Raw genomic sequence first — 26,304 nt, forward strand, 5'->3', positions numbered from 1 at the left:
TATATTCATAAAACATAAGAATTTTTTTCTTGATTAATAAACTTCATTTTTTAGAGTAGTTTTAGGCTCACAGCAAAATTGAGTGGAAAGTAGAAGAGTTCCCATAGACTCCCTACTCCCATACACACACAGCTTCCCCCACTGTCAACATCCTGCACCAGAATGATGCATTTGTTATAATCAATGAACCTACACTGACACATCACTATCACCCAGAGTCCACAGTTTACATTAGGGTTCGATAAAATAATTTTTTACAACTTAAATCCCCCAATAAACTTAACATTACTTCTCTGGGCCATACATTTTTCTGCATCAGTAAAATGGGATAAGAATATTTATTTGGAGCTGGAAGTGGTGGTGCATGCCTGTAGTCTCAGCTTCTTGGGAGGCTGAGGTGGGAGGATTGCTTAAGCCCAGGAGTTTGACGCTGCAGTGAACCATGATTGCATCACTGCACTAAAGCCTGGGCAGCAGAGTGAGACCCTGTCTCAAAACAAAACAAAATAAAACAAAGACAACAAAAAGGTAATATTTGGAAGGTTTTGTGGGTATTATTGGGGTACATTATGAAAAGTGCTAGCACATTATAAGTATTCAGTTACGGTTATTTAAGTTTATCATTAAGATCGTTATAACCTGTAGGAACTGACACTGCTACCCCAATCCTGTCTTTGAAGGAGCAAACCCATATGGGAGTAAAAATGACTGGCTCCCCTCCCTGCCTTGACCTGTCATTTGAGTCTACCTAATTATAAAACAAACAGGGTTTTAAGTTTTGAACCTATTCCCTGTCATGGTGGGTAGAAAATCAATCACTACACCTGTATTTATAAAACAATCAGAACAGAGGAAAAGACACAATTTTGAATTCCAGCCACACATTAAAACAACCCATATTTATAAAACAATCAGAACAGAGGAAAAGACATGATTTTGAATTCCAGCCATGCATTAATTGTGTGCATTTAGGCACATCACTTAAGCCTGTTAAAATTCATTTTATCCACTGAAAGCACTTTATATACTTAAACGAACTATGCTCATTTACAGGGTTCTGTGCATGATCCTGCATCCGTAAAACTGAGAAACCAACAGAATGAGGACAGAATGAAAAAAGAAAAAAACTTTCAGAATGTTCTTCCTTTCCTCAATGCCATACAGTTTGTGCAGTCAGCTGATTGGCTGAAAAGAGTCAGTTTTGACGACTGATGCTTCCTGCTTATGTTTAGTTGGTTTAGGAAGCTCATTAGGATGCTATCTCGGAGATGAGTCTGGTGGGTAGAATATCTGATGACTCTAAGGCAAATGTACTTCCTTCAGCTGGTGAATTAATTTCTCAATAGACTCAATTTGCTTTTTACTGTCTGGCAATATCCCATATTTGCAATGGCCTTTCAAACACTTGCAATAAAATGTGGCTCACACATACAACCTGTTAGTGGTGAAAGAGAAACATTCATCACATTCAAAATTCTCCAAACATGAGAGCAGCTGAATGTGCTTTAAGACAGTATACATAATGATACATCTCTATTTTCCCCTTCCTTTTAAAATCATTTACACAGATATATGAGAAGTAAATATGTGTTTAGAAAGTATTAGTCATCATAGATGTACCTCCAGTCATCCATTCAAATGTAAACATGGTAAAATATGCACTTGTACAATTTTATACTATCAATGAGTATAGGTAGGTGAAAATTAGTGTTGCCAGAAAAAATTCAAACCAGAAAACTGAAAGTATAGAAAAATACTTTTTATTTTGTCATTGAAAAACCATTTTAAAATAATATATCGTGTAGAATAAAAAATTCCATGAATATATACATGCAAATTATACATATACATGAATTTAATTTTGTTAAAAGGTAATTGGCATCTGCAATTTCATGCAGTCTAAGTGAAACCCATAAAGAAATGTGTATGAAATAGGAAAGCAACAAAAGCTCATAACATTTTAAAATTAGAAATCAGATTCAAAACCCATCATGATCTATTTTAAATTTATCTCTATAACATTTCAATTGAGACATAAAACACACTTTATACAACATGCGTCACTGTTTTATTAACAGCATGACTTCCCTTTCCCCAATGCCCAAACCATGTTCCCATCTACACCCCACCCCACCCAACTCTCACCTCTTCCATTAGCATTATTACAAACATATTTTACAAATCTTATACCAAGCTTTTCCACTGTCTCCTTTCAATGTAGAAATATCTTATATATAAACCCAAATACCACAAATCTTCACATTTATATTTTGTAAAGCAGTTAAACCTTTATAGACAATTCTACCTAAAAAGCCAAATGCGCTTGACAATATGTCATGTTATGTTAAGTTGACCAGACACAGAAGTCATTTCTGTCGGATTTCTTGTCGATGTTTGCATTAAGTTGGAGCTTTCTGATCTCGGCTCTTCTTGCGCCAGTAATTTGAAAGGTCACCTCTCTGTTGGCCTTTGGTTTATGCAATGCAGTCTGGCATTGCATAATTAAAAGTCTCGGCCGGGCACGGTGGCTCACGCCTGTAATCCCAGCACTTTCGGAGGCCGAGGCGGGCGGATCCCGAGGTCAGGAGATCCAGACCATCCTGGCTAACACGGTGAAACCCAGTCTGCACTAAAAATACAAAAAAATTAGCTGGATGTGGTGGCGGGCGCCAGTAGTTCCAGCTACTCGCGAGGCAGAGGCAGGAGAATGGCGTGAACCCGGGAGGGGGAGCTTGCGGTGAGCCAAGATCGCGCCATTGCACTCCAGCCTGGGCTACAGAGTGAGACTCCGTCTCAAAAAAAAGAAAGAAAGAAAAAGTCTTGTGAATTTGTACATAGAATATTGAAGTTAGAAGAGGCTTATCACTCTCTGGGCTCTAATACTGCCCAGAGGTTATTTGTTTCTTGTTTCCATAAGAAAATCCTATGTCTCTCCATTAGCATTCCTGATCCTTACCTCCAAAATGTGGCCAGTTCCACCTTCTAAGCCTTTATACCAAATTGACTGGGTAGGTTTATTATGAATCTGTGTTCTTCTCCAAACTCTACATTAGACCTCGCAGGAGAGTTCAAACTAAAAACTAATGAGTAAGTGCAATATTACAATTGAAACGGGAGCAAACATAATTTCAAGTAGGACACATAAAAACTGTGGGACCAAAAGAGGAAGAGTGCACGCTGAATGTTCTCAGTTCTGAAATGGCTCTTGTGAAATATCTATGTGAAAACACTTCAAGGACCTGAAAAAAAAAAAATGGTGAAAAAGCGAACAACCTTCCTTGCAAAACAACTCCAGAGTTAATGCCAGAGCTTTCTATCAAAACATCCATGTTAAATTCGCCGGAAAGATTCAGAAGATCAATGACAGGAGTAAGGGAAAAAACAAGGACATTTTGTGAGTGGAACATATAATGACCCTGCAGCAGGAGACCCAGAGAGGGGGAAGAAGGAAATGGAGGGTGTAAGTAAATTAATTGACTGTAACATGTTTAATGAAATAAGTAGACGTGTGATGCAAATTTCTTAATAGTCAAACATTATGCAACATATGATGCATAAGAATTGTACTATCTCAAATTTTTTTTAATGTGAGATTCTCTTGATGCCACTTTCATTTACCTACACACACACAAATGGCACAAATCACATATGCATATACTGACATGAAAATATATATGTGGGAGGGAGAGAAAGAGGGAGGATAACTTTAATCATGATACACTGCCAATATAAGAACTCCCTTTTGGCCGGGCACGATGGCTCACACCTGTAATCCCAGCACTTTGGGAGGTTGAGGAGGGCGGATCACGAAGTCAGGAGATGGAGACCATCCTGGCTAACACGGTGAAACCCCGTCTCTACTAAAAATACAGAAAAAATTAGCCGGGCGTGGTGGCGGGCGCCCGTAGTCCCAGCTACTCGGGAGGCTGAGGCAGGAGAATGGCGTGAACCCGGGAGGTGGAGCTTGCGGTGAGCCGAGATCGTGCCACTGCGCTCCAGCCTGGGCGACAGAGCGAGACTCCGTCCCCCTCAAAAAAGAAAAAAAAAAAAAAAAAAAACTCCCTTTTTAGAAAGATCTTTTATTCAACTTACCAAAATTTTAATTGCCAATGGAACAGAAACCAGCACAAATAAGAACTTGTAACTTACCCAGGTACAAGTGAATTTCAATGACTGAAATTCAGGGGCATTCTAAGCAAGAATAGTTCAATAGTAACTAATCTCATTATTTTTCATTTTTATTAAGTCATATTTATTATTCGTAGTGTGATTTCTCATCAAGGAGTTATTTAACATGCCAAAAGCCTGCATCTCTTTAACTAGGTCTTTATGCATAGGGAATGTTTAAGTATCCACAAAAGTAATACATACTAACCAATTTTTTAGATTTTAACATATATATTTGAAGATATGTTTTCCCCAAATGTACAGTTCTTTGTGGCCTGGATTGCCTCAGGAAACTGCCTCTGCCTGTTGTGGGTATCATGGCAAGCAAGGGCACTGGTAATTTACTGCTGAGAAAATGCCTAGCCGTTTGCCTAATTATGCCACGTCATCTTCCTCACACTACAGAGCACGGTAACCTCATTTCCAAAATCAAAGACAGAACAAATCTGAACAGCTACTGTTCCTGAGGCAAACAAGTGAATAAACTCCAAAACATGCCATGGACTCACTGACGATGAATTTTAGACAATTCTTTTTATTTATTTATTTATTTTTTTGAGATGGAGTCTCGCTCTGTCGCCCAGGCTGGAATGCAGTGGCGCGATGTCGGCTCACTGCAAGCTCCGCCTCCTGGGTTCACGCCATTCTCCTGCCTCAGCCTCCCGCGTAGCTGGGACTACAGGCGCCCACCACCACTCCCGGCTAATTTTTTTGTATTTTTAGTAGAGACGGGGTTTCACCGTGTTAGCCAGGATGGTCTCGATCTCCTGACATTGTGATCTGCCGCCTCGGCCTTCCAAAGTGCTGGGAGTACAGGCGTGAACCACTGCGCCCGGCCGGATTTTAGACAATTCTACATCGTCTGTTGAATCAGCTTTCTATTAACCACACACTATAGAAGTGAAACCAACCTGTACTACCAAGAGTGTATTAATTTTGCATGCATTCCCTAGTAAACAATGTAGACAGTATTAATTTTTATGTTGCCAAGGTCATAGTTTTGTCCCTCAACTCATATGCTAAATTTTGCCTCACCTGGCTCAGTCAGAAGGAACAGAATTGACAATATTAACTAGTCTCAGTTATCTCCACTGACAGAAAAAAAAACATGTTATTTTCTACACGGACTGTGGGAATCAGCATTTTCTGTTATTAACTTAGATTTTTTTTCTTGCCATTTCTCTTTATGATCCCAATGTATTGATGTATTTCTAACACTACAACAAGATTTGTGTCACTCAACTGTGTGTTGTAATCATTGTCTTTTAACCATTTCTATCCATGAAACTGATGTCATTGAAAGAAAGAAAGATAGAAAATAGAAACAAAAAGCATAGAAGGGAGAGAGGGAGGAAGACTTTAGTCATGATACAATGCCAATGTAAGGACTCCTTTTAAGAAAGATTTAAAAAAATTTCTTCATCAAAATTTCCATTGCCTCCTTGAATGAACTGTGAAGAATTGCAAATTCCTTTAAAACTTGGTTTTGGCAACGAATCTGGATTTCCTTCATTAGCTAGCTATGCAGAATTCATTTTCCAATGCTCTATTAAAAATAAAAGGCCAGGCATGGTGGCTCTCGCTTGTAATCCCAGCACTTTGGGAGGCTGAGGCGGGTGGATCACAAGGTCAGGAGATCGAGACCATCCTGGCTAACATGGTGAAACCCCGTCTCTACTAAAAATACAAAAAATTAGCCGGGCGTGGTGGTGGGCACCTGTAATCCCAGCTACTCAGGAGGCTGAGGCAGGAGAATGGCGTGAACCCAGGAGGCGGAGCTTGCAGTGAGCCGAGACTGCGCCACTGCACTCCAGCCTGGGCGACAGAGTGAGACTCCATCTAAAATAAAATAAAATAAAATAAAATAAAATAAATAAAAAAGGGAAGATTCCCTTAATGTTTCCCAGTCTATTAAAGGTTTCTTTCCAAAAGGAGCTCATTCTGATCCCATTTAGTACTACACCCTCATGTATGCCAGATGGCACAGGCATCATAGCTTCACAAATGTCATTCTGATTCTCACCTTTAAAATGAAATTCCCTTAATCTACCTTTCTTTACCTAAACTACAAAATTGTAGACAAAGATATGCCAAATTAAAAGCCTCTTTTGCTAAATATTCTAGAAATAATTTGAGAAAAATGGGCGCAATCTGAGACCTTAGTTGTCTTGGAAAGGGAGTAGGTGGGTATTTGACTATGATTCTGGTTGGTATTTCTCCTGTTAACTATTTAAATGTGTGACCTTAAAAGAAAATCATTCAGTCTTCTTGAGACTAATAAATGTCTCATCCAAAAAAAATGAACTTAAAATTTCTCCTATGTGTCTTATAGCTCAAAAATTTTCAATTCTGTTTCAAGCCATTCTAACATCCTGGATATTTTCCTGGATATTATAATATCCAGCTCATAATATGGATAGGTAAAGTTTTATTTGTATTATGTTCCTTAGGTTTTGTTAAGTTTCTTGCAAGTAGGTTGATATTCTTTAATGTTTAAGTATTAAATCTGAGGTGAGCTGAATAGTTACCTGTTATTGTTTTGTGTACTCAATAATTTACAGTAAAATATATTTAGAATTGTTATAGTTGGTTATTAGAAATAGAGTTTCTACCTATTGTGGTTTTTAAAGTACCTGTGGTCCAGGGGCAGTGGCTCACACCTGTAATCCCAGGACTTTGGGAGGCCAAGGTGGGCGGATCACTTGAGGTTGGGAGTTCAAGACCAGCCTAGCCAACATGGCGAAACCCCGTCTCTACAAAATTTACAAAAATTAGCTGGGCGTGGTGGCGCGTGCCTGTAAACCGAGCTACTTGGCAGGCTAAGGCACTAGAATTGCTTCAACCTAGGAGGCGGAAGTTGTAGTGAGCCAAGATCTTGCCTCCACACTCCAGCCTGGGTGACAGAGCAAGACTCTGTCTCAAAAAAATAAAAATAAAGTGCCTGTGCATGCAGTGGGCATTCAACAAATAGTTGTTAAATGAATAAATTAAAACCTTGAGATTTGCTAAATGCTTAAAACCCAAAAGAAAAAAATAATATTTTTAAGAAAAATATTAAAAATCATTTTAACTATAGCCATGGATAAGTTCATAAGCACACAAAAAATTAATCACTGTGTTGGTAAAAACCTTATTTCAATACCTCTTTATCCTTCATACAAGAATAAATCTCTGGAAGAGAAAAGAAAAGAAAGCCGCTCTGAGTGTACCCACCTTTCTACTCTGGAGAGAAGCTCTTTTGACACAGATCCTGCCCTGTTTGATAGACTCCAGCTGCTGGCACTGCCTTCTGAGTTCTTTCACTTCCGAATTCTTATTGTCCTGCAGCCCACCACAGTCAATGACTAAGTTCCTCTGGACTTTCACATGGATCGTAATAGACAACTTCATCCTGTTTTTCTAAAAAGGTATTAATGATTGTTTAAAACATATTTTATTATTTGTAAAAATGCACTCAATTTTTTTAAATGTAAGGAAAATAAAGATCACTTGTAATCCCACCACTGAGAATCACTATTAACATATAAAAAATGTATGTGTATAAATGTAATATACATATACACATGTGTGTAAGTAGCATGTGTGTATATACATGTAAGCAGTATATGCATGTATATGCATGTATATATACCTGTATAGACATACATATATATACACAGGCACACACACACACACATACTACTTACATAGCTACACGCATCAACGGAGTTCTAAAAGAACATTTTCCATGGGATGGAAATAAATTTTTAGGCCAGGTGCAGTGGCTCACACCTGTAATTCCAGCACTTTGGGAGGCCAAGGCAGGCGGCACACCTGAGGTCAGGAGTTCAAGACCAGCCTGGCCAACATGGCAAAACCCCGTCTCTACTAAAAATACAAAACTAGTTGGGCAGAGTGGCGTGTGCCTGTAATCCCAGCTACTCAGGAGGCTGAGGCAGGAGAACAGCATGAACGTGGGAGGCAGAAGTTGCAGTGAGCCGAGATTGTGCCACTGCACTCCAGCCTGGGCAACAGAGCAAGACTCCATCTCCAAAAATAAAAAAAAATTTAAAAAGAGAAATTTTAATGGCAGCATAGTATTCTCTAATTTAAGCAATCCATGTTGTTAGGCTGTTCCAATGTTCCATTATTATTCATTTCACTGTGATGAACATCTCTGTATAAATCTTTGTGTACACTTTTTATCACTTCCTTAGCAGATAAGTGTTTAAGGATCTTGATACCCATTGCCACACTGCCCTCCAGAAAGGCAACTTATATTCTACCAGCAATATATTATTAAGATGCCTTAGTGATATTTAATCTTGATTACATATTGATTTTTTAAAAGTCATGCTTACTTTAACAAATTCAAACCCTCCAGAAGTACATCAAATAAACAGTGAAATTCTATTGCTCATTCCCCAAACCTTCTGAGTCATTCTCAGAGGAAAAACATTATGAACAATTTGGCATGCATCCTTCCAGATTAACTTCTTTTTTTAATGTAATTTTTTTCCTAAATATGTAAACTGCTTATAACCTGAAACTACTGAAAAAAATTCTGAATACTCAGGATTAAACTAAAAGTGCAGGATCTATTTGAAGAAATTTATTAAACTTGGAGGAACTTTAGGAAAAAAGATTTAAATAAATGGAGAGAGACATACCATGTTCTTGGGTAGGAAGATTCAAAATTGCAAAGACCACTATTCTCCCCAAAGTAATCTCTAATTTTAAGCAAAATCACAATCAAAATTCCAAAGAGTTTTTGTTTTGAACTTGATTCTAAATTTCATCTGGAAGAATAAAGGAGTGAAAATAGTCAGAAAACCTGTGAAGTAATGGGGGGGGTACTTGCCTTACCAGACCCTAAAATGTGCCTCCAAGACAGTCATGGGAACAGTATGGAGCCAGCAGCAGAAGCCACTCACGAACCAATGGCGGAGAACAACTCAGAAACAGACCAAAGTCAATCTAATGTTTAACTGGAGAAATGTTAAACATTTAGGGAAAATGTTTTTAAAATCAGTGATTGGGACTGCTTAACAATTTGAGGGAAAGGTTCAATTCCTACCACAATCAAAATAAATTCCACCTGGACTAGAGAATTAAATGTTTTAAAAAGTAACATCATAAACATACTGAAAGAAAACATAAGTATATATTGACATAATTTTGGGATAGGAGCCTATTGCCAGACATAATACTAAAAGCAGAAGCCATAGGGGAAAAAATCAATAAACACGACTTCATAAAAATTAAATATTTCTGAAAGGCAAGAAAACGCAAATGACAAGGAGAGATTATTTGCAACATATGACAGACAATAGAGGACATTATTCTTAATGTTGAAAGGAAATATTCCAAAGAAAAATGGACAAAGACTATGACTAGGCATTTCATAAAATAAGTACAAATGGCTTGTAAACATACAAAATTGTGTTCAATATTCATTCATAATTAAATAAATGAAAATTGGAAGATTGCCATTTTCTCTGTCAAGCAAGCAAAAATGCAAAAGAATGGCATGAGTCTGGGAAACATACACACTCATATTCTGCTGATGGGAGCGTCTTTTTTTTTTTTTTTTTTGAGACAGAGTCTTACTCTGTCGCCCAGGCTGGAGTGCAGTGGCGTCATCTCAGCTCACTGCAATCTCAACCTCCCAGGCTCAAGCGATTCTCCTGCCTCAGCCTCCCAGGAAGCTGGGATTACAGGCACCCACCACCACGCCCGGCTAATTTTTGTATTTTTAGTAGAGACAGAGTTTCACCATGTTGGCCAAGCTGGTCTTGAACTCCTGACCTCAAGTAATCTGCCCCCGCTCAGCCTCCCAAAGTGCTGAGATTACAGGCGTGAGCCACCACGCCCAGCCTGGGAGCATCATTTTAAATGTACAACCTATCTAGAGGGCCACTACATGGTATGAAATTTAGAAATCAGAAAATAATACGGAGGTGAGGAAAAATGTATCTCAGATGACTGCTGTATTGTTACGTAGCAAAATGTAAAATATACATTGTCCTTGACCCAATAATTCCATCCTTAGATATTTATTCCAAGGAGATAATCTGTCCTATACTCAAAAAGACATGTGTAAAGGAAAGTTCACTACACTACTGTTCAAAACAGCGGAAATTTGGAAACCACGGTATATCCATATAATGGAATACTATGCAGCCATTAAAATTTTGATACTTTTATTATTTCTGAAATAGAAAGACAATTATTATGTATTAAATGAAAAAGAGACTATTATGCATTGTATGCCTGTGTCAAAATATCTTATGTAACCCATAAATATATATATCTACTATGCACCCATAAAAATTAAAAAATTTTTAAAAAGATGTTACTGAACTGGTTATGTAGTTTTGGTTAAAAATTTATATTTTTACATATCAGCATATTTTAAAATCTACAAAGTTATACAGCAAATTGTTACCACTAAGTATCTCTTTTTTTTTTTCTTTTTTAGACGGAGTCTCGCTCTGTCTTCCAGGCTGGAGTGCACTGGCATGATCTTGGCTCACTGAAACCTCCACCTCCCGGGTTCAAGCCATTCTCCTGCCTCAGCCTCCCAAGTAGCTGGGATTACAGGCACGTGCCACCACATCGGGCTTTGTATTTTTAGTAGAGACAGGGTTTAGTATTTTTGTATTTTTAGTAGAGATGGGGTTTCACCATGTTGGTCAGACTGGTCTGGAACTCCTGACCTCAAGTGATCTGCCCGCCTCAGCCTCCCAAAGCGCTGGGATTATAGGCGTGAGCCACTGTGCCCAGCCAAACACTAAGCATCTCTAGATGATGGGATTGGAGTAATAATCATTTTTCTTTCTTTGTTTTGCTATGTGCTAACAATGAATATATTATTTGAATAATAAACTACTGAAGGAAAACTTTAGGAAATTTTCAGATGTTACAGTTTACAAAAAATAATTGATAATATGGTCTGTATTTCCTTAAATTTATAAACATTGTAATCTATATACTTAAATATAAACTTTACCTTTTATAAGTCTTTTAAGAGAGCCCAACTGTGTAGTAAGCAGTATTTCTTCGTTTTTTAATATCTCAAATTTAACTTCATATAGTTCTAACTGAATTTCATAAAATTGTATTTCTAATTCATCTACAACATTTATATTTTTTCTTGTTCTGGAAGATCTTCCATCTTATTTTCATAGAAAAAAGAAAAATAAGTTAAAATAAATAGTATATTAAAAACAAACTTCAGAAGCATTCTAGCTATTTTCTATTCCTTGTTCAATACTAAATATAAAAAAGCAAATAGGAAAGAAACACTTTTTCATTTCATCTACTGATGCTAATATTTTATCTCATCCTTGAAACAGAGAAAAACATTTAGGCTTTGAGAAACATAAATGGCAATGAGGTATTATTATGTATTGCATATTGGTGTCCCCACAAAATTCATATGTTGACACTCTAACTCCCAATGTGATGTTATTTGGAGGTGGGTCCTTTGGAAGTAATTAGGTTCAGATTATGTCAAAAGGATAGCACCCCCATCATGGGATTAGTGCCCTTATTAGAAGAGAAAGACAGGGATCACTTTCTTTCTCTCTAAACTTACACACAGAAGAAAGGCTATATCAGCACTCAGTTAAGAAGGCAGCTGTCTACCAGACAGGAAGAGGATCCGCACCGGACAGTGAATCTGCAGGCACCTTGATCTTGGACTTCCCAGCCTCCAGAACGGTGAGAAATACATGTCCGTTGTTGAAGCCACCCAATCTGTGATATTTAATCTTGTTATAGCAGCCTTAGCCAACTAAGACAGGTGTTTACAGTGTTTTCTGCTTTAAGGTCATAAGATTATAGGAAAAAACTTAAGTGTCTATGATCCTTCAGTGAAGTATCTCTTTGATTATTTTAAAGCTGTACTGAAAACATTGCTGGATTGATTTTCAAGTACAGTACCCACTTCAATACTGGGCTTGGTGTTACTATAAAGTAAATCCTACAATGTGGTATTTTGAAACATCTTAACTAAAGGAAAACTTTATGTCTAACCTTCCATAGAAGATAGTGTTAGAATAATTGAAGAAAAGAAGCTCTTTAACGATGCCTGGAAAGAAAAGTGCTATCTAAAAATAAAAGTGTGCTTTACCACATGGTCTCACTTATAAGTGGGAGCTAAGTAGTGTATACACAGACAGTGTGGAATAATAGACACTGGAGACTCAGAAGAGTAAGAGGGTGGGAGAGGATGAGAAATATTTAATGGGCACAATTACATTATACAGGTGATGATTACGCTAAAAGCCCAAACTTCACCACTACACAATATATCCATGGAACAAAACAGTACTTGTATCCCTTATTTATACAAAATTTTTAAAAAATAAAAGTGGGGCCAGGCACAGTGGCTCACGCCTGTAATCCCAGCACTTTGGGAGGCCGAGGCGGGCGGATCACAAGGTCAGGAGATCGAGACCATCCTGGCTAACACGGTGAAACCCCGTCTCTACTAAAAATACAAAAAATTAGCTGGGCGTGGTGGTGGGCGCCTGTAGTCCCAGCTATTCGGGAGGCTGAGGCAGGAGAATGGCGTGAACCCGGGAGGTGGAGCTTGCAGTGAGCCGAGATTGCACCACTGCACTCCAGCCTGGGCAAAAGAGCGAGACTCCGTCTCAAAAAAAAAAAATAAATAAAATAAAATAAAATAAAAGTGTATTTTTAAAACAAAGTTACGTTTATCTTTGTCTTACTTCTCCCTGAATTTCAGCTCTTTTGTGATTTAAACACAATTCTTTCGCTCTCATGAGTTGCAGAGTCTCTTGAGCTAGCATTAGCTTAAGTTTTTCCAAACTGGGAATTGCTGTGGCCCAGGCAGCCTGGCCAAATCTCTTCACATCCTGTTCCATTTCTTTTTGCATTCCTGTTGGATTATAAAAATAAAATATAATTACACCTCATTAAAAAGGGAAACACTGATCATGAGCTAATTATTTTTTTATTGCCTCCATACTACCTGCAGAACATCTTTTTTAAAAGAAATTTTGTTTTATTAACTTTTTTATTATTATAAAAATAATACATGGTCATTAATATACAATTTTAGGTATTCAATTTTTAAAAGGACAATAATAAGTCATGATCTCACCTAGTTGAGGCAACTGCTTCTTATATTTTGGCACACTTGCTTCCATATTGTTTCTATGTCTAGCTAGACAGACAGGCTCATATGGATAGTTTGACCAAAAAACCAGGATCATCATTCTGCTTTATATCTTGTTGATTCTGCACAATATATCAGAAACTCCTGCCATTTATAAAAAAAAAATCAAGAATCATGCTTAATAGCTATGTAGTTTTCTCTTTTATGAATGTACCATAACTTAACAAACTGACAGACATTAAGTTGTTTCCTATTTGGTGTTTTTATCAACAATTATTTAAGACTGAAAAAAAGTCCTTCACCCAGCCCACAAGCCCCTGCACGGTCTGATCCCTGCCTGTCTTGCCAGCATTCTCCCTCATACCACATTGTCCTGCACTCTCTGCGATCCAGCCCCGCAGGTTTTCTGTAAGCTCCTATTTGCCAACTTCCCTCAAGCCAGGGGACCTTTGCCAGTGCTATTCCTTCTGCCCGGAACACTCCTCACTTTTTCTATTCTCTCAACTTCTGTTTACCCTTCAGATATTGGGGCAAGCACCACTTCTCAGAGGCCTTCAGTGACCACCCTGATCAAGCCCAATTTCTCTCTCACAGACCCTCAGAGCCCGATGTCTCTCTTCTTTGTGCCATTTATTGTCACTGCCATTTTCCATGTGCTTCACTGAACAGATAATTAAGATTTCTCTCCCTTCACCAGACTGTACAATGTCTCTTAATGGTTGACACTGAATTCTCGCCGCCCAGAAAACACAGTGCCTAGTGCGTAAGAGGGACTCAAATGGTATTTGAATAAAATGACAATCAATTACACGTATCTGCGTATAGCATTTTTTAGATTATCACCTGCTAATGCTTCTACTGTCTAATTAAAATAATTCACTGTGATATATTGAATAGAGACAACAGCTTCTTCAGCCCGTCTGGTCCATTCTTCAGCTTCTTTCTCCAGGGCAACTATCCTGGAGACCTAGGACCTAGGTCATCCTCATCCAAGGAATTCTACAGACAGAAGAGAAAATTATCTTACTAAGAGCTAACAGTTATGTTGACCCATTAGGAAATTGAAAGGAAATTGGTCACATGGATTAATTTAACTACACTACTACTCAGTCAGTTAAATTTTCATTCATTCAGCAGTCCCTTACTGCATATGAATAAGGCTCTAAGCTGAGCACCACCTGGAAGACAAAAGGACACTCTGGGGCATAAAGGGGGAAAAAAAAAACCTACTTTCACTTCACATGCCTAGAATAACTTTTTCTAGAGAGCAGTGTTGTCAACTTATGCTTCTCTCTATTAATAATAATACATAATTGTTTAAATGAGTGATCTGTGTTGTCAAGCACTCAGCATAGGGCCTGGAACACAGCACTTAAGTGTTAGCTGTTGTTATCGTTTCTTTTAGGGATATGTAATATAATCACCTAAAAGACAGTATCTGTATATTCATGCTTATAACATGCACTGGTATTGGACTGAATGTTTGGGTCCCCCCAAAATGCATATGTTGAAGCCTAAATCCCCAGTGTGATGGGATTTGAAGATGGGGCCTTTGGGAGGTAATTAGGTCATGAGGGTGCAGCCCTCAAGAATGGGATTAATGCCCTTATAAAAAGAAGAGGAGACACAGGATCTCTCTCTCTGCTCTTCACCATGTGAAGACACAGCAAGACAGTCATCTACAACTTAAGAAACTGGCCCTCACAAGACACTGGATCTGCCAGCACCTTGATCTTAGACTACCCAGCCTCCAGAACTATGAGAAAAAAAGTTTTGTTGTTTATAAGCCACTAATCTACGGTACTTTGTTATAACAGCCTGAACTAAGACATGTACAGCTATGTCATCCAATATACAATTTTTCTTCTACAAAGCATAAGAAATATGTACAAGTTAGCCGACAAGGAATTACAAATCAAAACCATAATGAGATACCACTTCATACCCACTAGGATGGCTGTAACCAAAGAGACACACAATTACAAGTGTTGGTGATAATGTGGACAAATTGGAACCCTCATTTACTGCTTTTGGGAATATAAATGATGCACCCGCTTTGGAAAACCATCTGGCAGTCTTTCAAAAGGTTAAACATTGAGTAATCACAGGACCCAGCAATCCTACTCCTCAGTACGTACACAAGAGCAATGAAAACATATGTCTACACAGAAACTCACACACAAACATTCATAGCAGAATTATTCATGATAGCCAAAAAGTGGAAACAACCCAAATGTCCATCAACTGATGAATAAAATGCAATATATCCATACAATGAATATTACTGAGCAATAAAAAGAAATGAAATCCTGGTATTTGCTACAACATGGATTAGCCTTGCAAACACTGTGCTCAGTGAAAGGACCACATATTCAATAATGCTGTTGCTATGTCCAGAGTAGGGAAATCCACAGAGACAGAAAGTAGATTGGTGGTTGCCCAGGGTTGGGAGTGACTAATGGGTACAGGGTTTCTTTTGGAGATGAAAATGTCCTGAAATTACATAGTAATGACCATTGTGCAACTTTCAATATACTAAAAATCACTGAATTGTACATCTTTTATATATATATACACACACATATATATATATACACACATATATATATACACACATATATATACACACATATATATACACACACACATATACACACACACACACACATATATATATATATATATATATATAATCTGTGAATGGTATCTTAAAACAGCTGTTACTTAAAGAAAGGAAAAATATAGACCGGGTGCGGTGGCTCATGCCTGTAATCCTAGCACTTTCGGAGCCTGAGGTGGGCAGATCACCTGAGGTCAGGAGTTTAAGACCAGCCTGACCAACGTGAAGAAACCCCATCTCTACTAAAAAAATACAAAATTAGCCAGGCCGGGCATGGTGGCACATGCCTGTAATCCCAGCCACTCGGAAGGCTGAGGCAGGAGAATCGCTTGAATCCAGGAGGTGGAGGTTGCAGTGAGCTGAGATCACGCCATTGCACTCCAGCCTGGGCAACAAGAGCGAAACTCCATCTCAAAAAAAAAAAAAAAAACAGAAGAAGAAAGCAAAATATATGCAAGAAGTAGACTCTCCAAATAATAGACTTTCAAAATAATGAACAGAACAACTTTATCCACAGGTTAGAGTGGCATGAGTTTCATCTAAATGTGATACTATTTTTATAGTACAATCATCTGGCAGGGGGCATGAGATTATATGTGGAAAGACGGCCCAGTGCAGGGGGCAGAAATCAAGAGATCTCTTAGGTGTCTTCTGATTCCTGTTGTTGAGACCCAAGGTAAGATATTTAACAACTCTGGACTCCAGATTCATTTGTAACACTGGAATAAGAATGCCTTTTCTGAATGGGGTCACACGGTTGTTTGATGGCTCAATGAAGCAAGAGCGATAACAGCATTTACTAAAATTTACTAAAATTTAAGTTTACTAAAATTTAAGTTACTGAATTACAATCTAGGGTCCTGCTATTTAAATTTTCATCCCATTTTAAGAAGTTTGGATGAGTCCTTAGACTCCTTTGACATTGGGTTGACATTTTCTTAAGACTTGCCATAAACAGAGGATATCAAGTTTCTCAAGGTCAGTTCTAGAGGAAAAAAAAATTCTTTATAAAAATTTAGCCTCATGTGTAACAGTTTCCATTCCCATAGCAATGACATTTGATATACATTGTATATATTAATCTGGGAATGATGTAAGATTCCAAGTATAATTTTATCAGTGAACTCAACTACTTGATTACTTTCACTTATTTAAATATCTAGTTCAATGTTGTCCAGTGGCATTGTGGATTTAGGTAATTTTACCAGGTAGCCGTTCAATTTCTGCACTTTCTGTTTGCCCACGCAGAACACAACACATTTTATAAGTCAAAGTATAGGCATCTGGTGGCATAATTTTAATTTGTTATCAAATAAAAGCCTCATCAAATTAGTCTAGAAAATAACTCATTATTTACTTTATTTTAGGACTGTATCACTATGTAATGAGATACAAATACATGTAAGCGTTAAGTGCCTAAGAGACATCCAGAGAGCCTAAGATGTATGCAGTATGCCTAAGAGGAATGCAGAGAGCCTAAGATGTATGCAGTATGCCTAAGAGGAATGCAGAGAGCTTCATTTTCATTGTCAGCTGCTCAGTTGTTTCTCAGGAAATAAATGTGGCCAACTGACACCATTTAAGAGATATAAAGCAACAAGTTTGGAAAATTCTCATAAATGGGCGTGGCTAATGCATAGACAATAGCATTGACCTTTGATCCATGTATATATATATATTTAGATATATACCTCAATAACATTTGGGTCAATTTAATTGTGAGTACTATAAACTACAAATGGAAGTAAAAAAGCAAATCTGTTGGTATTTTAGAAGAATGAAAGATTATTAACTCATGGCCTGTATGTATTTGGAATGAGAAGGACGTACATAGCTTTCTTTGGATGGGGTGGAATTGAAATTGTGATTTACAGTGACTAAAACCTGACTGTTTTCACATTTTTTTTTCACTGTTGGGGGTGAAATTCTTGATTGATTCGTGCATTGGGAACTTTTTTTTTTTTTTTGAGACAGAGTCTCGCTCTGTAGCCCAGGCTGGAGTGCAGTGTCAGGATCTCGGCTCACTGCAAACTCCACCTTCTGGGTTCACACCATCCTCCTGCCTCAGCCTCCCAAGTAGCTGGGACTACAGGCGGGCACCACCACGCCTGGCAAATTTTTTGTATTTTTAGTAGAGACGGGGTTTCACTGTGTTAGCCAGGATGGGCAGGATGGTCTCGACCTCCTGACCCTGTGATTCACCTGCCTTGGCCTTCCAAAGTGCTGGGATTGCAGGTGTGCACCCGCCTGAGCCACTGCGCCTGGCCGGGAGCTTTTGAATTAACTAAGGAAATTGACAAAATAGAGAATGACTCCTTATGTGACCTGCAGAAAATATTTTGTGTCATTCGTGATACATTTATCATATTTTCTATAGGTTTGTACTATGTTACTTCACTTCTAAGAATTCGAAGTAGTTCAAAGCCAGCAGGGACTGGTATATTATAGCATATTTAACCTAAGCAACTCTAAAAGCTAATGAAACCAAGTATCTACAAACTTTAGCCATAGCTACCATCAACATGAAGAATGTAATAGGCAAAATGTTTTACATGCTGAATAAGCACTACTGAATTCTCTATATATTTTTTGCAGTTTTAATTTAAAAGTATACTAGTTAGATATTTCATCTATACCCTGGTATAGTAATAAAAATTCAGATACTGCTCAACGAGGAAGCATATTTTCAAAGCAACAGACCTGAAAACTAGTATTTTATTTGATATTTTAAATGCTTATTTCATTTTCTGGTTAAAGATGTTTGTGGAGGTAAAATTTAAAATAGATACTCTGTGTTCTTCTATTATATAACATTGAAATTAAATTTTTTATTAGTAAATGTAGAAAAGGTAAGTCTGAAGCATTGACTGAGAAAGATTTAGTAAATGGAGAATTTTGACTGTTAAACATCCTATTTTAACAAAAATATACATAAAATATTCTTAGGATGATTTAATTAACCTTTTAATAAATACGAAAGACATTATGAAAAAATTAAAGAATACATCACATTGTAGAATCAAAAGTAATAAAAATCACTCAAATTCTACTGCTCAGAAATGAAAATAATTGCTAAACATTAGGTGGCAGTATTTCAGACATTCCTATATAAATATACTTGAATGAGGCCCAGAGCAGTGGCTCACGCCTGTAATCCCAGCACTTTTGGAGGCCGGATAATGGCATGAACCCCGGAAGCGGAGCCTGCGGTGAGCGGAGATCACGCCACTGCACTCCATCCTGGGCGAAAGAGCAAGACTCCGTCTCAAAATAAAAATAAAAATAAAAAAATAAATAAATACACACACGCATTCTTCATTTATAAAATACATTTAATATTTTTAAATAAATAAGTCAAAACAAAACGTTGATAAAATGACTGTAGTTATTTGTGTGAATATATGCATGTGTGTTTGTACAGATGCATTAAGAAATCTTAATCCTCAAAATGATGAACATTTTAGAAGAAATATTAAGTATAATAGAGTTTGGGATCTGTATCTTTCTTTCTTTCTTTTTCTTTTTTTTTTGAGACGGAGTCTCGCTCTGTCGCCCAGGCTAGAGTGCAGTGGCACGATGTCAGCTCAACTGCACGCTTCGCCTCCCAGGTTCATGCCATTCTCCTGCCTCAGCCTCCCGGGTAGCTGGGACTACAGGCGCCCGCCACCACGCCCTGCTGATTTTTCGTATTTTTAGTAGACACGGGATTTCACCGTGTTAGCCAGGATGGTCTTGATCTCCTGACCTCGTGTTCCGCCCGCCTCGGCCTCCCAGAGTGCTGGGATTACAGGCTGAGCCACTGCGCCCTGCCCTGGGATCTGTATTTTTCTAAGTAGGTGATTCTGTATCTAATGAAAAATTATCACTTAAAATTTCAAAATGTTTTAGTTTGTTGTTATTATTATTATTTGTATTACTTTTAAAGCTGGGGTCTTCTTATGGTGCCCAGGCTAATCTTGTTAATATTTTTATATTATCATTGTATCTTAGGCAGCTCAAGCTGCCATAACAGAATACCAGAGACTGGTGTCTTAAACACACATTTGTTTCTCACAGTTTTGGAGGCTGGGAAATCCTCCACAAGGTTCGGGCAGATTCAGTCCCTGGTGAAAGCCCCCTTCCTAGACTACAGGCTCCTGCCTTCTGACAATGTCTTCACATGGCACAAAATAGAGAAAGACGGAGAGCTATGGTCTCACTTTCTCTTCCTATAAGAACACTAATCCCATCATGGAGATGCACATGATCTTAACCAGACAAATTTTTTTTTGGATATTTTGAACTGATCAAATAACTCACATTGATTCAAAATATCACAGTTATTAAAACTCAGGCACAAAATCAAGTTAGTTCATCACTAATTGAGGCAGATAATTTTAAATCAAAATATAGCTACACAAAACATCATTTCCTAATTATCTTAGACTTTAAAAGTAGTTAGAGGAAGAGAAAGCTCATCTCTCTATTACAGTATTAATGGGTTTCCCATCCTAGGTGTCTTAATCTATTTAAACAGCTATAACAAAATACCATAAATTGGTGGATTATAGGCAATAGAAATTTGTTGTTCACAGTTCTAGAGGGCGGGAAGTCCTAGATCAAAGTGCCGTAAGATTTGGTGAGGACCTGCTTCTTGATTCATGAATTGCCATCTCTTCCCTGCATCCTCACTTGGTGAAAGGGGCAGGAGTCTCTCTGGGGACTCTTTTATAAGTGCACTAATCCCATTCATGAGGGCTCTACCGTCATGATCTAATCCCCTCCCTCTAAGGTCCCACCTGCAAATATCATCATATGGGTGTTACATTTCAACAGATGAATTTTGGGGGGCACTATCATTCAGTCTACAGCACTGTGAAATCCCTAATATCGAGTTTTCTTTTTAATTTTTGTTTTGTTTTGTTTTGTTTTGAGACAGAGTCTCGCTCTCTCGCCCAGGCTGGAGTGCAGTGGCACGATGTCCGCTCACTGCAAGCTCTGCCTCCCGGGTTCACGCCATTCTCCTGCCTCAGCCTCCCGGGGCTGGGACTACTGGCGCCCGCCACTACGCCCGGCTAAAATTTTTTGTATTTTTAGTAGAGATCACCGCACCTGGCCTCTAGATGAATATTTGAATAAAAGTTGTATGTATGATGATAAAACAACAAGAAACTGAATTTTTGCAGAAAGTAAAAATAAAACTTGTCACTCTTTATATAGGCAAATCAGAGACTAGAGGTTTTAGAAAAGACATCAGTATGTTCCATATAAAGTATGTACTGGGACCCCGTCCGTCTTTTTCACCATATAATATCAGTGTTTTTAATAGTACCTGGGATGGCTGGGTGCAGTGGCTTACGCCGTAATCCTAGCACTTTGGAAGGCCGAGGAGGGAGGATCATGAGGTCAGGAGATCGAAAACATCCTGGCTAATACGGTGAAACTCCGTCTCTACTAAAAATAACAAAAAAATTAGCCGGGCGTTGTGGCGGGCGCCTGTAGTCCCAGCTACTCTGGAGGCTGAGGCCGGAGAATGGCGTGAACCCGGGAGGCGGAGCTTGCAGTGAGCGGACATCGTGCCACTGCACTCCAGCCAGGGCGACAGAGCGAGACTCCATCTCAAAAAAAAAAAAAAAAAAGTACCTGGGACATGATATGAACTCAATGACTATTTATTGACTGAATTAATTGAACAAGTTTATGCAAGAAATTGACATAAAATTAAACATTGTCTTCTTATATCATATAGTGTCTACAAAAACTAAGTTGATACAGAACCTGTATTCTAACATGATTAAATTTGAGCCAAGTACATTTCTCTCTTAAGAATTTAGAAGTTTATAAAGAAATCAGGGCCTGGGAACTGAATCATTAATGGAAGATCTCAAAGGCAATATTCTTTTCATTGTAATTAATATTAAGTCGTTAAAGTAATAATAAATAACTAACATTTAGGTTCCTGAAAAAAATGATTAAATTGAACATCAGATAGTTTGCATTTATATCACACTGTACAATTTATATTTTTTATGCTGCTTTACTGTAACATTTCATTGAACAAATGCATCTTATGATTTCAAGGTAAGGTATTGAAATATGCCTTTTAAAAATGTAATGCTGTATTAGTGATTTTAAAATATGTAAAAAAAAATGTGTGGGAAATACTAGAAACGTTATTTGAAATTAGCCAGTTCTGGATTTGCTTATTTTTTAAATTTTATTTGCCAAACTGAGAACAATAGCCTTTACACATTTTCTATTTTTCTGGACTTGATTCTTAGGAACCTTAATTTTGCACTTTTGCATTCCTCTATAAATGTTAATGTTTTGGCCAATGACATTTTTCTAGATAAATTCAAAAGCTTAACCTAAGTAATGTAATGGTGGCATTTATGAAATTGACTCCTGGTTCTTTCTTTAAATTCTTTTTTATTGTTTATTTCTATGGCACCATTACACTATGCTATCACAATGTTCTTGTTTTATTCCCCATGTTTAAAAAGCTGTATATTCTTTGCTGAATCTTAAAGGTCACTTTAAAACCTGAAGACCATGACTGAAATACAGTGAAGATTAAAGATAAAAAGGAGGAAAAAGGTTAAATTATAAAACCTCTAATATCATTACTCATATATATGATACACACAGAGATGCATCACCTAGGTCCTCCCTGAGAGCTGTGTCAGTAGACAGGACTCAGCTGTGAGCCCCTTCAGACGTCACCTCAGCTGCAGAGCTTCCCCTTGCCTAAGGTCCTGAGGTTCCCAGTTGTGGCGCATATCCAATGACTGATTGAGGTGAGGCAAGGAGGCAGGTGAAAGAGGTGGGGAGGGGACTTGGGGCCTATAAAGACTCGGTCATGTCATTGCAATGTGAAAGGATGCCAGTGGGCCATTTTATCTTCAAAGTCCCCTGTGAGATGAGCCAAAGCTGTGGTCCAGGACTTCTTTTCAGCCCAGCTTTTTCCCTTTCCCTCAATCCAGCTTCCTTCTTCTCCTTTTCACACGTAGTAATCCAAGGGCACTCCCTAGTATATATCTCCATGTCCAAATCTGCTTAAAAGAGAACATTGTATCATGAATGATACCATTCTTCAAAAATATGGAGTACTTTGAGTGAAAGGAGTTGAACGGTATGGAAGAACAGCTTTGGTAGCGTAGTTAGAATAGAAGCTACTCTACATTGGGTTGATGCATGAATGGGATATTAGGAAGTAAAGTAGCAAATTGAAAACTCCTTTCAAAAGAAGAGAATTAGAAAAGGGTCAGCAAGATAGTAGTTGGGGCCTAGCTGTGATGGATCACGCCTGTAATCCCAGCACTTTGGGAGGCTAAGATGGGAGGATCACTTGAGGTCAGGATTTCAAGACCAGCCTGGTCAATGTAGCGAGACCCCACCTCTTTAAAAAAAAATGTAGTTGGAAGCTAGAGAATAGCATAACAAAAAAGAGGGTGATTTTAGAAGATAAAAGGGCCCACTGGAGCTCTCTCACATTGGAATGAAATTCTGAAATTACCCTCTTTTTGGTTATGTCATTCTACCTCAATCATTTTGCCTCAATCATGTTTACAGGCAAAATAAGAGATAGAGAAGTGGGAAGGGCTGAAGGCAGAGATATGAGACACAATAACAAATGGGGAAAGATACAAGATATAATGGAAGGCATGAGCTAGATCAATTCTACAAGTGAAAAATTACATTAATTAAGAGAAAGGATCGGGGGGAGGACGGTGGCCCGCGAGGCTCGTCGCAGACAACGCGGCGGCGATGTCCGCGAGCCAGGCGAGTGCCGCGGCGGCAGCGGCGGGGCCTTGCGCGCGGCAGGGCGGCCTGGGCTTCGGCCTCCCTCCGGTTCCCTGGAAGCGGGCCGGCGACCAGCGCGGGAGCAGCAGCAGAGGCGGAGGCTCCAGCGCGTCTCTCTCCTCCCCCTCAGCCTGAGCCAGGGGAAGCCAGGCGGCCCGGGTGTCTGGAGGGGGGGGGGGTGGTCCGCTGCCCGAGAATGGGAATTCTCTTCACCAGAATATGGAGACTGTTCAATCACCAGGAGCACAAAGTTATCATTGTTGGGCTGGATAATGCAGGGAAAACTACCATTCTTTACCAATTTTCTATGAATGAAGTTGTACATACATCTCCTACAATAGGAAGTAATGTAGAAGAGATAGTGATTAATAATACACGTTTCCTAATGTGGGATATTGGTGGCCAAGAATCTCTTCGTTCTTCCTGGAACACTTACTATACTAACACAGAGTTTGTAATAGTTGTTGTGGACAGTACAGACAGAGAGAGGATTTCTGTAACTAGAGAAGAACTCTATAAAATATTAGCGCATGAGGACCTAAGAAAAGCTGGATTGCTGATTTTTGCTAATAAACAAGATGTTAAAGAATGCATGACTGTAGCAGAAATCTCCCAGTTTTTGAAGCTAACTTCTATTAAAGATGACCAGTGGCATATCCAGGCATGCTGTGCTCTAACTGGCGAGGGATTATGCCAAGGACTTGAATGGATGATGTCACGACTTAAGATTAGATGATCTCTACTGACCTCTTCTCATAGATTTTGTATAAATGAAGTGCTGGACTTTACCTGAAAGCTGCAAAAATTAATGGTTTAGATATATTTATAATAAACTGATTTAAACTTTTTCTATAAGAAGAAAAATTAAGACCACTTATTGAAAACAAAGGTGAAGTCTCACCTTCCAGTTTGCTTTCTCATTAGTTTTTTCCAAAGTAAGTTATTGAAGCTGTGATTGACATTTTTCTCATAATGAATCCTCTCAGGACATTGTGTAGCCTATGGTAAGTACAAAGGGAGAGGAAGACATTTTGAATTTTAAGAGCTTTATTATCAGTTTAACCCTCCCTAGTTGAATGTTATTTTCTTCTTGTTCCATTAAGTCAAAATACAAATCAGCACAGATATTCGAATGTTTCCAATATTTTAAAATGTAATGTTACTTATGAAAAGTATTTTGCTTAAGGTTGTGTGTGTATTGTGTATATACCTCAAGTTCAAGTTAATGGCATTGATTTATGTTCCAGACAAAAATAACACAAATAATAATATCCTTCGTTATAACCACAATGAGATAAGTATTGGCATTAGTGTTCAGTGCCATTTTATACTTTCTCTCTGTGTTCTCTGTATTGTACTAACCAACCTCCCAAATCGCTGAGCTGCTCGTTTAAAAAAAAAAAAAAAAGGAAAAGGAAAAAGCATGACATTGTGCATCGATTTTTTGTTGTTGACCAAAATCACACACATGGAAACATGTAATTCAACAGAGTGGGAAAGCTAGCAGATTCTTGGCTTAATATTACTAATAGGCAGGATTGTACAATGAGCAACTATCAGATTATTCCTTTCAGTGGTTCTTATGGCATCTAAATTACTGAATAAATTATTAATCCATTAATCAGTGAATCAAATTATGATTAAAATTATCAAATGAATGCTCAGCATTAATTGAAAACTGTTTTGTGAAACATGTCTACCCAGAAAAGTAGCATTCTATAAATACTATTAAACAACTTAGCTATATTATTTTTAAGTATTAAATTATATGTCAAGCAGTTAAAGTGAATTTCAGAGTAAAAGTAAGGCATGTTTCTGAGCAACATTGATAATTTCTTAATTTGCAAATTTCTTATTTTGGTACTTGGAATATAGTATGAGATTTTTTATTTCTAAATTTTGTTGTATCTTCTATTACATAAATGCATTGACAATTACAAAAAAAAAAAAAGAGAAAGGATCACTCATCACCCAATTATAGGTAAGTTTATAGGAGGGTGGGACTGGCTACATAATGGTAGGTGATACTTTATGTCCTTATTTTCATTAAAGAGACTATGTCATTTCCTGAAAATGAAAGATGTGGGTTTGAATAGAGAGTTGGCAAAATTTGGTATTTATTTGAAATTGGCATTTATTTGGGAAGATAATGTAGGGTAACTAATCCACTTAGATGATACTTATTAACTATAAACTATGTACCAGGTACTTTGCTATAATATAAAGGCAATGGAAAAACCAAGATTCAATCTTGATTTGACATCCTTAACATTTACAGTGTCGTGGTGGAAACTATGTAAAGAATCCAGTGTGATAGAAGGTGGTAGATGTGGAAACAGGAGGTTTAGAAAAAGCTCCAGGACACACTGCTGATACATCTAACTCAGGATCAGGGCATTAAAGAAACCATCACACTCTCCCTCAATCTCTCTATTCTGTCTCTTGATTGAATCATTTTAACAAAGTATCAAGATGGCCCTCAGCACTAAGGAAGAAGTGTTATTTGAAAGCATGTTTTTGAATAGTTGCATTTATCTAAACAGAATTTTTCACTCCTGTGTAGATTTGGCTTGGAATTGGTGTATTCTGGCATTTCATGTTGTAAAGC

The 26,304-nt window shown here is 37.9% G+C and overlaps 1 protein-coding gene across 1 annotated transcript; it reads left to right on the forward strand.

Annotated features, from left to right (window-relative positions):
- The first annotated feature begins 23,871 nt into the window (after positions 1 to 23,871).
- On the forward strand, positions 23,872 to 25,105 carry LOC134757235 (ADP-ribosylation factor-like protein 5A). The gene has a single exon (XM_063698443.1). It carries the CDS (start codon positions 23,893 to 23,895, stop codon positions 24,430 to 24,432), a length of 540 nt encoding a protein of 179 aa, XP_063554513.1. The 5' UTR covers positions 23,872 to 23,892; the 3' UTR covers positions 24,433 to 25,105.
- The last annotated feature ends 1,199 nt before the right edge of the window (positions 25,106 to 26,304 follow it).

Source organism: Gorilla gorilla, chromosome 16 (assembly GCF_029281585.2).
Source record: "Gorilla gorilla gorilla isolate KB3781 chromosome 16, NHGRI_mGorGor1-v2.1_pri, whole genome shotgun sequence".
NCBI lineage: Eukaryota > Metazoa > Chordata > Mammalia > Primates > Hominidae > Gorilla > Gorilla gorilla.

What these genes read in the sequence shown, in the direction of transcription:
- LOC134757235 (XM_063698443.1), top strand. Translation starts at nt 23,893, where the DNA reads ATGGGAATTCTCTTCACCAGAATATGGAGACTGTTCAATCACCAGGAG.